This window comes from Portunus trituberculatus, chromosome 43 (genome assembly GCF_017591435.1).
Source record: "Portunus trituberculatus isolate SZX2019 chromosome 43, ASM1759143v1, whole genome shotgun sequence".
Classification (NCBI taxonomy): Eukaryota; Metazoa; Arthropoda; class Malacostraca; order Decapoda; family Portunidae; genus Portunus; species Portunus trituberculatus.
In genome coordinates, this window is record NC_059297.1 from 13,159,411 (window position 1) to 13,175,604 (window position 16,194).

The window sequence follows — 16,194 nt, forward strand, 5'->3', positions numbered from 1 at the left end:
GGTTCTCAAAAGCGTATTAAATGCATGGAGTAGTCTTAGTAATCAGGTTATTAATTCTGAAACATTAGGGAGCCTTAAAAGAAGACTAGACAAATTTGGAACTGGGTATGAGGAAGATGGAAATAGGTTAGTATGTCTCATGTATGTAGCAACTGCCTTGTGTCTGCCTGATAGTTTCTTGCAGTATGTTCTTGTATTCTTCCGTTTTGTTAGTGAGTGTTGATGCATGACAGTGACAATACGTAGCCAAGTGCTTCAGTTTGCAAGTAGTAACGTGTATGATAGTTTAATAACGATGAATAATGGAAGACGAAGTATACGTACATCTGTGGCAATAAAAATGAATTACGTGTCAGAAATTACTTCCCCCTTAGAGGACTGATGATAAAAAGAAAGGGAAAATAATAGAAAATTGGGACTAGAGAATAATTATACTGTCGGTGCGAATTTACAAGCGACTGTAAAAAAAAAACAAGGGTTGTAAAGAACACTGTGATGGAAATGAGTAGATGGTGACTTTTATATGAAAGAGAGAATAAAGCCAATCAAGAAACAAAGAAAAACATTCGAGTCCACACCATGGAATTAGTTACAAAAAAAAAAAGGAGTTGAGTGAAAAAAGAAATGACATATAAATAACTCTAACAAGAAACAAGAAAACACTAAATACAAATCAAAAGATAAAAACAATGAAGAAATAATGAGAATTAGAAGAAATGAGAGATAATAAATGCAAGATTAAAAATGTATTAGAGGAAGAAAAGTAAAAAATAAAAACAAACATATCAGAGAAATGTGTGTGAGAGAGAGAGAGAGAGAGAGAGAGAGAGAGAGAGAGAGAGAGAGAGAGAGAGACTTCTTCATCAGCACCAAAACACACACATTGGTATCTTAGGCAACACGGAACATAGCGTCACGAGTACTTGGCTGTGTGACGGAGGTGGGTTGGTGAGGGAAGGAGGGGAAGGAGAGGATGGGGAAGAGGGGGGGCACAGTTCCATCAGTCTCACGCTGTTGATGACGTGTTGGTGGCGACGAGAAGTGTTGTCATCGTGTCACGTGTTACAATTGATTAAGTGTCATTGAGGAATTGATGTTTCTGTGTGTGTGTGTGTGTGTGTGTGTGTGTGTGTGTGTGTGTGTGTGTGTGTGTGTGTGTGTGTGTTAGTACTCTATCAAGCGTGCCAGTCAAAAATGCAGGGTTTAGATAACGTGATAGACAGAAACAGGCAGTTGTAAGAGGGTGCAAGGTGGTGAGGTGAGGTGAGGTGTTCACGTTCACACACACACACACACACACACTCTCTCTCTCTCTCTCTCTCTCTCTCTCTCTCTCTCTCTCTCTCTCTCTCTCTCTCTCTCTCATTAAGTTACATGGCACACACACACACACACACACACACACACACACACACACACACACACACACACACACACTCTCTCTCTCTCTCTCTCTCTCTCTCTCTCTCTCTCTCTCTCTCTCTCTCTCTCTCTCTCTCTCTCTCTCTCTCTCTCTCTCTCTCTCTCTCTCTCTCTCTCTCTCTCTCTCTCTCTCTCTCTCTCTCTCTCTCTCTCTCTCTCTCACACACACACACACACACACACACACACACACACACTCTCTCTCTCTCTCTCTCTCTCTCTCTCTCTCTCTCTCTCTCTCTCTCTCTCTCTCTCTCTCTCCCTGACTCACCCTTCAGTGTGGGTTCGCTGGTGTACCGTCGAAGAGGAGGCCGTCTGCTGTTCATTCTGCTGCTCCGTCTGTCTGGCCTGCTGGAAAAAAAAACCGGAGGGACGGGTAAGAGTCATAGGGGAGGGATGGATGGAGTGTAGAGACAGAGAGATAGACAGTCAGTGGGAAGGAAATGAAATGGTTAGCATAGTAGGAAAGAGACAGCAACGAGAAATAACAAAATCAAGAACATGATCAAGAACAGGGATATGAGAAAAAAATAAGGGGAACTAAAGCAAAATGGATGCAAGATGGAAGGAAATACGGAGAGGAGGAGGAGGAGGAGGAGAAGGAGGAGGAGGAGGAGGAGTAGGAGGAGGAGGAGGAGGACGAGAAAGAGGAGAAGTAGGAGGAGGAGACTGAGAAAGAGGAGGAGGAAGAAACTGAAAAAGAGCATGATGAAGAAAATAAGGACAAGCAGTTTTGATAAGAGAAGCAGGCTAAGCAGGAAAAAAAAAAAGCACAGACAAAGAGATTTATTGTTTAATTCATGGTTAGTTTCATCTCTAAAAATTGAACACTACCAAGATTCTAGGAACCGGCTTGTGTGTGTGTGTGTGTGTGTGTGTGTGTGTGTGTGTGTGTGTGTGTGTGTGTGTGTGTGTGTGTGTGTGTGTGTGTGTGTGTGTGTGATCCTGCCTGACCTCTACTCTCCTAGCCACCTGTGATGCGTATTTCTTAGCAAGTAACATTGTACATCATGCAATCATAAGTAGCTACGTGCACTTCCATTACCTGTCTATCCAATTACTTATCAGCGCTGGTGAAGCTTCTGTTTGTGTTCATGGTAGGGGAAAAAGCAGTGAAGAGAGAGAAGGAACGAAGATAAAAGGAATACTGAAGAAATGTGGATAGAAGGTGTGTGTGTGTGTGTGTGTGTGTGATTCACCTCGGTTGCCTGTTGGTCACCCAGCCAGTCTTCCCCATTACGGAGCGACCTCAGAGCTCATAGACCGATCTTCGGTAGGACTGAGACCACACACCGGGAAAGCGAAGCCACAACCCCTCGAGTTACATCCCGTACCTATTTACTGCTAGGTGAACAGGGGCCACACATTAAGAGATTTGCCCATTTGCCTCACCGCTTACCGGGACTCGAACCCGGCCCTCTCGATTGTTAGTCGAGCGTGCTAACCACTACAATACGCGGTGTGTGTGTGTGTAATTCACTGTTTGATCTGCTGCAGTCTCTGACGAGACAGCCAGACGTTACCCTACGGAACGAGCTCAGAGCTCATTATTTCCGATCTTGGGATAGGTCTGAGACCAGGCACACACCACACACCGGGACAACAAGGTCACAACTCCTCGATTTACATCCCGTACCTACTCACTGCTAGGTGAACAGGGGCTACACGTGAAAGGAGACACACCCAAATATCTCCACCCGGCCGGGGAATCGAACCCCGGTCATCTGGCTTGTGAAGCCAGCGCTCTAACCACTGAGCTACCGGTGTGTGTGTGTGTGTGTGTGTGTGTGTGTGTGTGTGTGTGTGTGTGTGCATAAATGAGTAGATAGAATAGCTGTGGTAGAAATACATGAGGAAATTTTAGCATGGAAACAAATTGGGAAGGAAGGGAAGAAAAATAAATAGATAAATAGATCAAATGAAAAATATAAGAAAGGGGAAAATTTGGTGTTGAATAGTCGATCCAGTGTAACTTTAGACTCTCTCTCTCTCTCTCTCTCTCTCTCTCTCTCTCTCTCTCTCTCTCTCTGAAACAGCGTGTGGTCGATTCATAATAGCGCCATCTCCTAGCAACTACACGGTGAATAGGTCCCGTCTCGCATATTTACTAGGAGGCATCTGAGGTCCCGGCAGTGAGTGGGGTGAATGACGCCGACTTCATGCTGGCTTTGCTAATATTTGCTCTTGCCCTCCTCCAATACTCGATGCTCATTCTTCATTCTTTTCAATTATCTTTCTTGTTTTTCGATATACGTTAGTGCTTTGTTTTTATTTATTTAGTGGAGTATAGTGTGGTTTGGTCTGGTGTGGTCTCGTCCGTGTGAAGGGTTGGGAGTGAGTTAACATCTTGATTCTTGTGTGACTTCATGAGTTAACAATATAAGGACTTAAAAAAATAAGGGAAGCTATAAATAATCATCTGGCATACACGTTGCAGTTATAATATTAACATGCCTACCTCTTTTTCTCATCGTCTTTGATAAATTTGTCTAGTCCTCTTTTGTAACTGCTTGTTGATTTACGATAATTGGTTGCTGAGTCTATTTTACTAACCACTCTGAGAATCTGCTTTCTTTCTATCATTCAATTTATCAACCTTAACTTCATTTTTTTTATATAGTATGTATGTATATATATGTATGTATATATATGCATGTATGTGGGGTTTTCACGCACACATTTCTGTAAGATAGGATAGAATCAAAATCATTTCGTCTTATCAACTCCTCTCCTCTGACTCAATGTCTTCAGTCTCTTTCTCACTGCCAGAATATTGCATATCTTACTATCTTGCTAACTGCATGGCTCCCCTTCTTCTGCGGTCTTGTTATATAAGGCTTTCTTCTTCCTTTCACCCCTACTCTGTTCAACTCTCTTATGCAAGAGTTAACTCCTTCTCTGGTAAACTCGGGAACTCTCTACCTGCTTATAAATTTCCAACTTTGTAAGACTTGCCTTCATTTAAGGGGCAGGTTTCATGACATTTACCCCTTCTCTTTTTGGTTAATCCTCTCGGACCTGCAAAGGGATTGGCAACTTAATGGACCTCTTTTACGTTTTCAATGTTCCCATCAACCAGCTTTCTCCTTTTAGATAAAAAAATGTAGAATAAAAAAAAAATAACAGCGTTGGAAGGGAGTGGTATTTGGGCTGAGGGTGTTTGAGATCTTGACATAAATGATGAGAATATGCATCGCTGGTAACAATGAGACTCATCACTACATATATACTTTAGATTTTGTCGTATTACTATGAAAATTCACTTAGAGGAACAAAAGCAAGGTCAAAGGAATTATTTACAGAGTTCCCCGAGCGAGACAAAAGGTGTGCTTTTCCTTAGTATTCTAGCATAAAGTTCGGACCTTCTATTATCATTATGGCGGTCCAAGAAGGGTAATGGAGGGAAGGTCATAGAAGCGATGGAGACACAAGCAGAATTCCACCAAGTATGCCTGCAGTTACATTTTCACCTAGACTAAGGTTACTCAGCAAGCGTCGAACTGTCATTACCCAGCATGGAATTATAACTCACACTGCTCTAACGGATGAAGTTTTGTATATATGTAGAATAATCCTTTGCTGGGAAAAAGTCTCGTCATAATGCTAATGTAAAAACGCATGGATACGAGGATAGCTTTCGCGGAATGTGCAAAGCTGTAACGGGCGAGCGTGTTGTGCAGCACCTAAGGTCACGCACAGTGAAGATAGGCACCCGACACCCCAGGCAACCCGCCCCTCGCCACACCGCAAGCCGCAGCCGTGGGTGGGATGAGGCCAAGCACACCAGGGCGTCCTTGAAATAGGGAGGATCGCCACTTGTAAGGGTTCGTGGAGGTGTAGGTGCTCTTATCCTACATCTGAAGGAGAGAGAGAGAGAGAGAGAGAGAGAGAGAGAGAGAGAGAGAGAGAGAGAGAGAGAGAGAGAGAGAGAGAGAGAGAGAGAGAGAGAAACAGAGACAGGCAGACAGACAGAAAAGAAAAAAGGCAAACAGGAAGACAGAAAAACCAAAGAAATACACACACACACACACACACACACACACACACACACACACACACACACACACACACACACACACACACACACACACACACACACACACACACACACACACACACACACACACACACACACACACACACACACACACACACTGCAATACATCCATTTATTCCTCCTTCCATTCATCTATCGACCCAACATCCCATCCATCTATACATGAGTCCAGACAGACAGACAGACAGAGATACAGACAGCTCTACAGTCACCGAAGAAGCAGAGAGAGGCAAAAATACGAGTAAGCAAACGATATGGTAACCTGATCTCGCCACGCTTCATCTTCAGCTGTGTCAGCGAAGTGAGACTCTCACAAGGACAAAATACACAGTCGCGGTCAGATGTGAAGTCCACAGCCACGCCCACAGACCTACAGTACTTCTTTTGTGTTAACCCCTTCAGTATCATAACGTGTTTTCATAATCATTCTGCTTACTATTTGGTGATTTTATACAGCTTCAGAAATTTATTTGGGGGATTAAAATAGGGAAGACTCTGACCATTAATCTTCTGACCTCCATAGACCTTTCATAATGTAAATAAACTCATCTAATTATACGCAAAACTCAAGGAAGAAATGCCTCTCAGTACTGAAGGGATAAGCCTCTTCCCCTACATCTCAGAGTCCTCTAATCCACTGAGAATCTTTCCTTTGCCACAATCTATACAAACCATCAACAACAAATCAGAGGACAAGAAGGTGAGAAATTTCAAAGTGCACAAGGAATGAGTGATGCTACTCATCTATCAACTTCGACTATAGATAGCTAAATAAGTTGATTAGTTATATACCACAAACATGTGCTTGCATCACATTACTAATTACAAAATAATTTTCCACTCGATTCATTGCAAATTAAAAATCAGGAGTGAAGATTAGGAATACATAACATTTCCCCGTCACTTCCTGTCTGGCTGGACCCAGCAGAGTATTGTAAAATTAGCCTGCCATAAACCATGACTCACTATCCGTAGATCAGAGGACTAGACAATGAGTAGACACACCAGACACACAAGGAGCAAGGAAGACATGCCACTCAACCATCGACAATGACCACACATATCACGTCCCACCATTCCTCCCTGCCTACCTCAACCCTGCCGTGTTACATCATAGACTCACCTTACTCCTCGCTTATCATCCTCCTCTGAAAGCGAGCGCCTCCTGTCTCCCGCTCCTGCTGATGCGTCAGGCCTCGCCACGGCGCTGGAGGTCGCCGAGCCGCCGTTAGAGGCTGGGTGGCTTGGGTGGGTCGAGCGAACAGGCAAGTTGGTGTCATTCACGCTCACGTAGAAGGTGTCCACGTTGGCGAAGTCATTCTTGAACTGGGAGAAGCTTTTGACCTGAGGAAGGAAGATGTGGTGGTGGTGGTGATAGTGGTGGTGGTGTTGGTGATGTGGTGGTGGTGGTGGTGGTGGTGGTGGTGGTGGTGTGTGTGTGTGTGTGTGTGTGTGTGTGTGTGTGTGTGTGTGTGAGAGCGCGTGTGAGTGTATGCGTGTGCACCACCAGAATAAAGCAAGGGAAATAACGAAACGGAGATGAGGAAAATAGAAATGAGATGAGAGAGAGAGAGAGAGAGAGAGAGAGAGAGAGAGAGAGAGAGAGAGAGAGAGAGAGAGAGAGAGAGAGATTAATGTGTAGAGCCATGTGATCTACCTCAGTATCAATAGTCTGTTGTATTTACGAGCGAATTCATGTGCCATTAAGTGTGATTTAGTGCATCTTAAAGTGTTAGAAGCATACGGTCACTCCCCACAGAGGGCGAATTATTCTTGTTCCCCATTCCCTTTATTTTTTTTTTCGGCTGTTCCTTTTAGCGGTCACACAGCGGATTAACCTTTTCCAGCTTGCCCTGTCTTTTTGCGCCTTTCCCCGCCACAAACCATTAAAACAGATGGACCTTCACTGTATCCATAAAATTTCTCAGCTGTTTCTCCCTTCCACCGCTAGGTCCATCTCCAGGGTCTATAATCGAGAAACGCTCGGTCGGCTCTCTCACCGCGACTATTTATCCAAGGCTACAGAAGTAACTAGCCCGATTCTCAAGAATGTTTCTCAAGTTAATAATGTAGAAATCTTGTTGATCTTCCTCTAGAACGGTAAAAACACCTTAAAAAATCTAGTTTAAATTCAAATAAGATCTTTTCAAATGGTGGAGGTGAAACGCAGAAGTGTTTGAGAATACCACGCAGCATCCTCCTCCCTGTGTCCTCCCTCCAGGCATACCCGAGCCGCCTCGTCATATCTATTGCAAACATGTCTTCGCTTACTCTATCCTTCAAAATTTTCTTAGGTTTTTCTCTTTAACTCATGCCTGGTGCATCCTTCGCCCTAGAATTTTGTGTCATTCACATGTGTTGCTGTGTTGTGTGCGGTGGTGGGATAGTAATATATTCCACCCTGCGTGCGCGAGTAGCAATCTAAACGCCATTGCGTTATTGTCACCTTACGGTAATTCATCAAGAAAATCACACTGACCCAATGACGCAAGGAAGCGAGTGAGAGATCGATCAAGAGACTGGAGGACGAAATGCTCAGGCAAAAAATAATAGTAATGATATTGATGTGAATGAACGATTGCAATGAAATATTTGAATACCAACTTTTGGAGTGTTAGTAAAAAAAAAAAATAAGTGAAAAAATAAAGATGAATTGTATGTCGCGTTCCTGAGCTATAACATGGTTTATACTCCGTCGCGTACAGCCGGCAGACCAAGGGTAGGCACTCGGAGAGCAGACAACACACAACAGCAGTTAAGATGAGGAATATACGAGCGAGGAGATAGGGAACTGTGATAATGAAGGGAACGGATTTATGTGAAGCGAAGATGAAAAGGTTGGAGATGGGAAAGACGAACAGCAGTGGCAAGGATGGTGAAAGTAGAAACATTAATTTATAACAAATAACACAGGCGAAAAAAGAAAAACAGTAAAAGAATATGTAAAAAAGAGAGATATACAGAATTATGAAAAGGAAACTACTCTTGTTTAACGCTCCTACAAAAGAAATATAAGATTAAAGAAAGGGGAAAAAGACGAACACCACTCACTCACTCACTCACTCACTCTCTCATTCACTCACTCACTCACTCACTCACTCACTAAACCACTCACTCACTCACTCACTCACTCACTAAACAACTAACTCACTCACTCACTAAACCACTCACTCACTAAACCACTCACTCACTCACTCACCATACTCAATCACTCACTCACTAACCCAACACCTCACTCATTCACTCACTCACCCACTCACCCACTCACTCACTCATTCACTCATTCATTAATTAACCATTCATTCCTTTACCAACCTCACTTCCTCCACACAGCCAGACATCCACTCACTCACTCACACATTGACTCACTGACTCACCTCTTGTCCCCAGGTGGTAAACAGATGCAGGTGTCCCGTCAATCTGAACATTCGCCCCAGATCCTTCACAACCTCCTCCCATAAGTTGATGGTCTTCATGTTGACTAGAACTGTTCTCTGTGCGTGAAGGAATGAAGCTCTGGCACTCTTAATACATCTGTGTGTGTGTGTGTGTGTGTGTGTGTGTGTGTGTGTGTGTGTGTGTGTGTGTGTGTGTGTGTGTGTGTGTGTGTGTGTGTAGTACATTAATCCATGCGGTACATTCAGCTAGACAATTTGCATATTTTTCTCTTCTTAAGTTTAGATGATATTTACAAATTGAACCTTAATGGCTTGCTTCTTCTTTCCTTTGTTCTTTTTTTCTTCTCACCTCTCCCTCAGCACGTTATTTATTCCCTTTCTTTCTTTATTCTCTTTTCTCATACACCTTCATTCTTACTCTTTACTCTTCCTAGTCTTCTTCCTCCTCTACCTCTTCATCCTCCTCTTTTCCTTCCTCATACATCTTTTTTTTATTATTATTCTGGGCTTTTCACTTCTTCCATTTATTCTCTTTAGTTATCTCATCAATTCCTCCTTCTCCTCCTTTCCTTTTTCTTCCGTCACAAATTTGTCTTAAATGCAAGGCCTGGAATTTAAACTGCTATACAATACTTTTCATTCATCTCTCTCTCTCTCTCTCTCTCTCTCTCTCTCTCTCTCTCTCTCTCTCTCTCTCTCTCTCTCTCTCTCTCTCTCTGTCTCGCGCGTGCGCAATACATACATCTACTACATTCTCTCACCACATTACACTGCCTTCCTCTGCAAACATAAGTAAATGTGAATCTCAGCCTTTTCTTATTTTCCTCTCAAATTCCATACGTTTTTTTTTACCCTATAACATGGTATATATATATATATATATATATATATATATATATATATATATATATATATATATATATATATATATATATATATATATTTTTTTTTTTTTTTTTTTTTTTTCTTAGGAGTTACCCTCTCGCCGCATACTTCTCTTCCTCCCCCCACCTCCCCCGTGCATTCCTTTGTTTTAATCTGCTGCAGGTGTGTGATGCATGACCCTGACTTTAATACACTAATGCATATGTCATAGCACTACTTATTTAACATTATTTAACCTCTCCCCACCACACAGATCTCTCTCTCTCTCTCTCTCTCTCTCTCTCTCTCTCTCTCTCTCTCTCTCTCTCTCTCTCTCTCTCTCTCTCTCTCTCTCTCTCTCTCTCTCTCTCTCTCTCTCTCTCTCTCTCTCTCTCTCTCTCTCTCTCTCTCTCTCTCTCTCTCATACTTCATTATTCAGTTTTATGTCTCGTCTCAATTCATACCCGATTCATCTACTTTCAACACCACTTTCACTCCTCTTCCTCTTCATCCTCCTCCTCCTCCTCTTCCTCCTTACCTCTTGCGAATGGTCTAGATTGTTGATGATCTTAATGGTGCGTCCTTCCCTGGAGCCAGGTTTGCTGTTTCCAGATTTGTTACTCTCCGCGGAACTCTTCTTGGTAACTTCTCGCACTAGAGGTGAGCCTGCCCGAGCATTGTCGCTAACGTTACTAGGATTCCAGTCTGGTCTCTGCCGCCCATATGCCAGATTCTGAGAAAGGGTAGAAAAAGAGAGGTGTTAATGATGATAATGAAGATGGTTTGTATGTGTGTGTGTGTGTGTGTGTGTGTGTGTGTGTGTGTGTGTGTGTGTGTGTGTGTGTGTGTGTGTGGATAAAATTAAAGGAACACATTATTAAATTCTTCTCAGTGGAGGAAGCTTCTGAATATCTGAAAACAAACATGTCAGTCAGTCAACTGCTGCCAATCACTCTCATTATTCATTTTAGTTCAAAATTCCATTTTACCATTTACGCAGATGACACCACTCTTTTCTTAGCTGATAAAAACATAAATTCCTTACATACTAATTTATGGTCGGACCTAGTTAACGTAAACTCGTGGATAAAGGCCAATCAACTAAAACTTCATGTTGCTAAAACTAAATTTATATTTTTTCAGAACATATCTGTTACAAACATAATACCACCATTAATATTGGATAATGAGCCAATAGAAAGAGTCCAACACACAAAGTTTTTGGGTGTTTATGTTGATGAACATCTCAACTGGAACCAACAGATTAAAGAAGTCTGCATGAAGCTTTACAGATCATGTGGAGTATTATATAAAATTCGTAACCATCTCAGTACAGAAGCATTGTTATCCATATATCATACTCTTTGTTATCCTCACATAATTTATTGTATTTCCGTTTGGACATGTACCTGGCCATCTTTTCTAGACAAATTAGTTATCGCCCAAAAGAAAATTTTCACACACACACACACACACACACACACACACACACACACACACACACACACACACACACACACACACGTTAAGAAAGACAAGAGCTGAAAGACAAGCATGATACAAAACTTAAGTAACATTTCTGCGTTTACCAATAAGTTAGTAAGAAGAGAGTCATGTAAGTGTGCTTAATTCTACGTAACAACTAGACTGTAGTATGGATGGGAGGAGAGAGGACTGGAGGAGGTAACCATGAAAGACAGATTAAGCAACAAGGAGGAAAAGGAGGAAAGTTTCATTGAAGGAGTGTACAAGAAATGCAGCGAATACGTGGACCATGATTGTAAGGAGCCGACTCTGGGAAAAGACATGCGAGTGTTGATTTGTGGTAGTGAGTTGGAGGTCAAGTCTCTGTGGTGTCTACGGGAACGGAGCGTCATAAATACAAGGTGGCACAGGGTAGCATAGAGTTTTCCTTAATCCAATAAGTGTTTCCCAGGCAAGAAGTGGTGCAGAGGCGAGGAACTGCAAACACCGTGGAGCGTGACGCATTAAGAATGACGCTAAGCTATACTTTATAAATTGTCACAACACACAGACCACTATTCTAAAACTTCTGTGCTGCAACTCTTCTTTCTAAAGCCCATAATTGAAGCTACACTGTTTCCTGGAATGTTTCATGCAGTTTTAGTGATGGATTAACGAGATCTTCATATCAGTAACAGGAGAAACACTCTTGAGGACCCGAATAATGATCTCTATGGACTGAAAACAACCGAGCTGAAAGAGCCTAGCGTTTCTGAATACGGGCCTTCGATAGACTATAAGACTATGAAGGGATAAATAAACATCAGAGGAGAGAGAGGGAGAGAGAGAGAGAGAGAGAGAGAGAGAGAGAGAGAGAGAGAGAGAGAGAGTGTGTGTGTACAATATCCAGCACTGCACTGTCGCGTGGTGAGGAGAACGAGGCCATTCATCACCGTAACGTCCACTCGTCTTAATGACACACGCACAACTGGGAGGGAAAAATGAATAATAATAGCAGGGCATCAAAATCTAATTACCAAGCTAAAGGGCGGCTGTATGTCTCTCCTGTGTGTGTGTGTGTGTGTGTGTGTGTGTGTGGGAAGAAGTACTTATACCATTGAAATTCACTTGCATTATTCGTGTACTTACGTATCAGATAGCATAAGAACCGTTGGATGAGCGTGTTTGTGCATGAATTATTATTGTCCAAAGCTTTTACTACGCAGGGTACGTATTGGCGCTCATGGAATAAACACCGTAGCTAGACAGTTTTTCCCAGGATTATTTGTAACTTATCAAACCCTCATTTTAGTACTTGGTTCTTAAATAATACTCTACGTGGCCTTTAGGAAAAGAAATTAGGTTCTTTTTGTACTTTTTTCACACTCTGTCCTTACAAACGATTTTTCACGCGCCTCATAATTCTATTATCAAAACAGTGAAAGTAAACAAGTTGTGTTTACTTCGATGCAATTACGAAGTTCAAATCACAGACTGTTCCTTCTCCCTACTCATTCACTTTCCAAACCGCCAGATCATTACGAGTGCCGTCACAAAGGCTACACTTATTATCTACACGGGATTATTTAAAATCCATGTTCCTCCTTATCATGATCCCTCACTAATGTACGACGATCCTACCTGGGACTTTATTTAATGATGGCAATTTTGACAGAGAGGATTGTTAAATAAAGTGATTGATGAATGGAACAGACTCAGTAAACAGATTATTGGTGCTGAACTGGTGCGGTGTTTGAAAGACTGGACAAATTTATGGATGGGGATAAGAGGTTGAATCAAGAGGCTGACGCGTGCAAACCTGATGGTTTGTTGCAGCTTTTCTTATTCACTTGTACCTTGAAGTTGAGAAGTGTAAGGTACATACGTTCTACAAGACAGACTAGACTGTGGGATGAACAGTGGTGCGCATACGTGAATATCAATAGCAGTGCTAGACTTGACTGAAAACTAGTTCTCAAGGATTAAGCAAGAAGACTTTAACTGGCTGAGACTGGACAGAACCTCCTTGTCTATTTCTCTCCCCTGCCTCTATTCTCAAACTTATCACTCTGCAATCTTTTTCTTCTTGTCATTCTCATTCATAGTTTCTCCAAGTCTTACAAAGGATATACTAACAGGGACGGCATAAGCAAAAACCACAGGGTCATTGATCTGAGCAGGATGAAAAATAGCGGGTTGAAGCTTGATGCAGTTCGAATTGTAAAAGAGATAGCAGGAAACTGGTTCTCAAATAAAATGATAAATGAATGGAATAGAGTTCAATAGACTCAAAAATTTAGATGTTGATTCCGAGCCAATAGGGAGCTTTAAAAGAGCATTTGTTTGTGAATATGAGATGTTGATGGTAGTGAAAGATAACTTTATATAAACAGGTATATCATATAAGGCTGGTCGTCTCTTCCAACTAACTTTATTTTCTAGTATTCTTGTGTCATGAGAGTGTAGAAAAGGTGGCAGTGCTTTAGCTCTCGGAATGTGAACAATGCTAAATACGAACCAGTACAAAGTAACCATCCGTGCCAGCTTTTGTCTTCATACTCGTAATGTGCATTTATGACCTAAGACAGTCACATTAGCATTAGTACGACACGTGAATGAGAGTGTGGTGGTGATAATACACAGGATTAAGTTCTTGTTTCATTCTTTATATTAGCACAGTGGCATTCTCATACACATATTTATTAGTCTTTATCAACACTGCATAACTGTTTCGTCAATTCAGCTTAGTATCTAGACATGAGGAGAGAGAGAGAGAGAGAGAGAGAGAGAGAGAGAGAGAGAGAGAGAGAGAGAGAGAGAGAGAGAGAGAGAGAGAGAGAGAGAGAGAGAGAGAGAGAGAGAGAGAGAGAGAGAGAGACCCTGGGCATGCAAAATAAGCCAACGCTGTTCTCTTTTCTCTCTCTCTCTCTCTGTGTGTGTGTGTGTGTGTGTGTATGTGTGCGTGTAATTCACTGTTTGATCTGTTTGATCTGCTGCAGTCTCTGACGAGACAGCCAGACGTTACCCTACGGAACGAGCTCAGAGCTCATTGTTTCCGATCTTCGGATAGGCCTGAGACCAGGCACACACCACACACCGGGACAACAAGGTCACAACTCCTCGATTTACATCCCGTACCTACTCACTGCTAGGTGAACACGTGAAAGGAGACACACCCAAATATCTCCACCCGGCCGGGGAATCGAACCCCGGTCATCTGGCTTGTGAAGCCAGCGCTCTAACCACTGAGCTACCGGGCCGTGTGTGTGTGTGTGTGTGTGTGTGTGTGTGTGTGTGTGTGTGTGTGTGTATAGTGGTTTCTTCACACGTTCGTTGGTGAATGGGTGTGTCCTTGCGTGCATCTGTCTGTAAGATCGTCATGCGTGTATGCGTGTGTGCGTGTGTGTGTGTGTGTGTGTGTGTGTGTGTGTGTGTGTGTGTGTGTGTGTGTGTGTGTGTGCGTGTCTGTGTGTGCGTGTGCGTGTGTGTGTGTGTGTCCGCATGCCTGAGAACCATTATGCAAGAACCGGCAGGGACGCACACCCTTGACCCACACTCCGCTCCTTTTGTCTGTGTTTTTATTTGTGTTTCCTCCGCTAGTTTGTCGGAAGGTCAGTGAAGGCAAAGAATATTTCCTTCATTACTTTGACGGGAAGATAAGGAGGAGGGGCGGGACGAGTGGAGATAGATATGGATGGAAGGAGAGGTAGAGGGAGAGGAGACAGAGGAAGGAAGAGGAACATAGAATAAGAAAGAAAAGAGAAAGAGGAAAGAGAATCAAGAGAACAAGGATACCAAATGACAAAAAGGAGAGGAATTAAGGATAGAAAGACCGATAAATATAAGCGAAAAGAAGTGGAAAGAAATTATGTGTTAAGAAACATGACGGAGGAAATGAAGAGGGATAAGGAGAGGAAAAGGAGTGAAAAAAAAAAACAAGAAGAAATTGGTGTCAAGTGATAGAGATGGAGAGAAGGAGAAGAGGATGCTGTAGATTAAGAAGAAAGGAAGGAGTTGGGTGAAGTGATTTCTTTTCTCGTGTATGTATGTGTATGTGTGAATGTGTGTATGTGCAGAAGATGAATGAAGACTAGTGTAAGCATGAAGGTAAGGGTCAGTAGTGGTGGTGTAGTGTGGTGAGGTGCTATAAAGAGACGAGAAAAACGAAACGAGGAAATTGGAAGGAGAAATAGGAAAAGAAATATGCGAGAGAGAGAGAGAGAGAGAGAGAGAGAGCGTTAGTGTTGGTGAGGATGTGGAGGAAGGTGATAACTGCTCCGGGCGGTTAGAAAGAGGCAGGAGTGATGGACAGGCTAACATTCAGTACTGAATATAAGAAAGGAAAGGGAGAGGGGAGAATAAGCAAGTAGGGGTTAGGAAGGAGGGGAAGTGAGACCAAGTATGTTTGTGTCACTTAAATTTATTACTCTCTCTCTCTCTCTCTCTCTCTCTCTCTCTCTCTCTGGGCTGAAATAACCACACAGCATCGTAAAAATCTACCTCCTCATATTTATTCGCTTCTTGGTCTCTACTTATTCATGCTCACAAAAAAAGAAGTTGAAAAATTAAATAAAAAGGAGGAAAAGCGATTACCTAGGTGAATGGAGGAGACTCGGCGTTTTGAGAAAAGAGGCGTAAGAGGGTTGATGTCAAAGGAAAGCAGTGAGTTGGCTGAGACAAGACGCAGGATTCTTAGCGGTGTAAGCACGTGACTGGCCAAGACACATGTGGAGAAAGAAAACGATGATAATTGTGACTATGATGAAGAGAAAGAGAAGGAGGAAGAGGAAGAGGAAGAGGAAAAGGAAGAGGACAAGGAGGACGAAGAAGAAGAGGAAAAACTGGAGAAATAGGAAAAAAGGAGGAGGAGGAGGAGAAAGTGGAAGATAAGAAAGAAAGTAGAAAAAGTAATGAGATACGAAAATTTGATGTGTTAGATAATGATTGACGAAAGAGAGAGAGAGAGAGAGAGAGAGAGAGAGAGAGAGA

The 16,194-nt window shown here is 42.5% G+C and overlaps 1 protein-coding gene, 1 long non-coding RNA gene and 1 other non-coding gene across 3 annotated transcripts in view; 1 reads left to right on the forward strand and 2 right to left on the reverse strand.

The window, feature by feature from the left end:
• Positions 1-16,194, forward strand: part of LOC123518060 — a 75,305-nt gene that overhangs the window by 31,940 nt on the left and 27,171 nt on the right. The window lies entirely within an intron of this gene.
• The window catches only part of LOC123518058 (echinoderm microtubule-associated protein-like CG42247), a 76,674-nt gene that overhangs the window by 31,815 nt on the left and 28,665 nt on the right, over positions 1-16,194 (reverse strand). The window contains exons 6-9 of the mRNA XM_045278625.1: positions 10,280-10,474; positions 8,857-8,973; positions 6,603-6,823; positions 1,694-1,773 (exon numbers count right to left, since the gene is read on the reverse strand). Of these exons, the coding sequence (XP_045134560.1) occupies positions 1,694-1,773; positions 6,603-6,823; positions 8,857-8,973; positions 10,280-10,474 (613 nt within the window). The remainder of the gene's footprint in view (positions 1-1,693; positions 1,774-6,602; positions 6,824-8,856; positions 8,974-10,279; positions 10,475-16,194) is intronic.
• Trnav-aac lies at positions 2,811-2,884 on the reverse strand. The gene has a single exon. It is a non-coding gene; the product is annotated as a tRNA-Val (tRNA).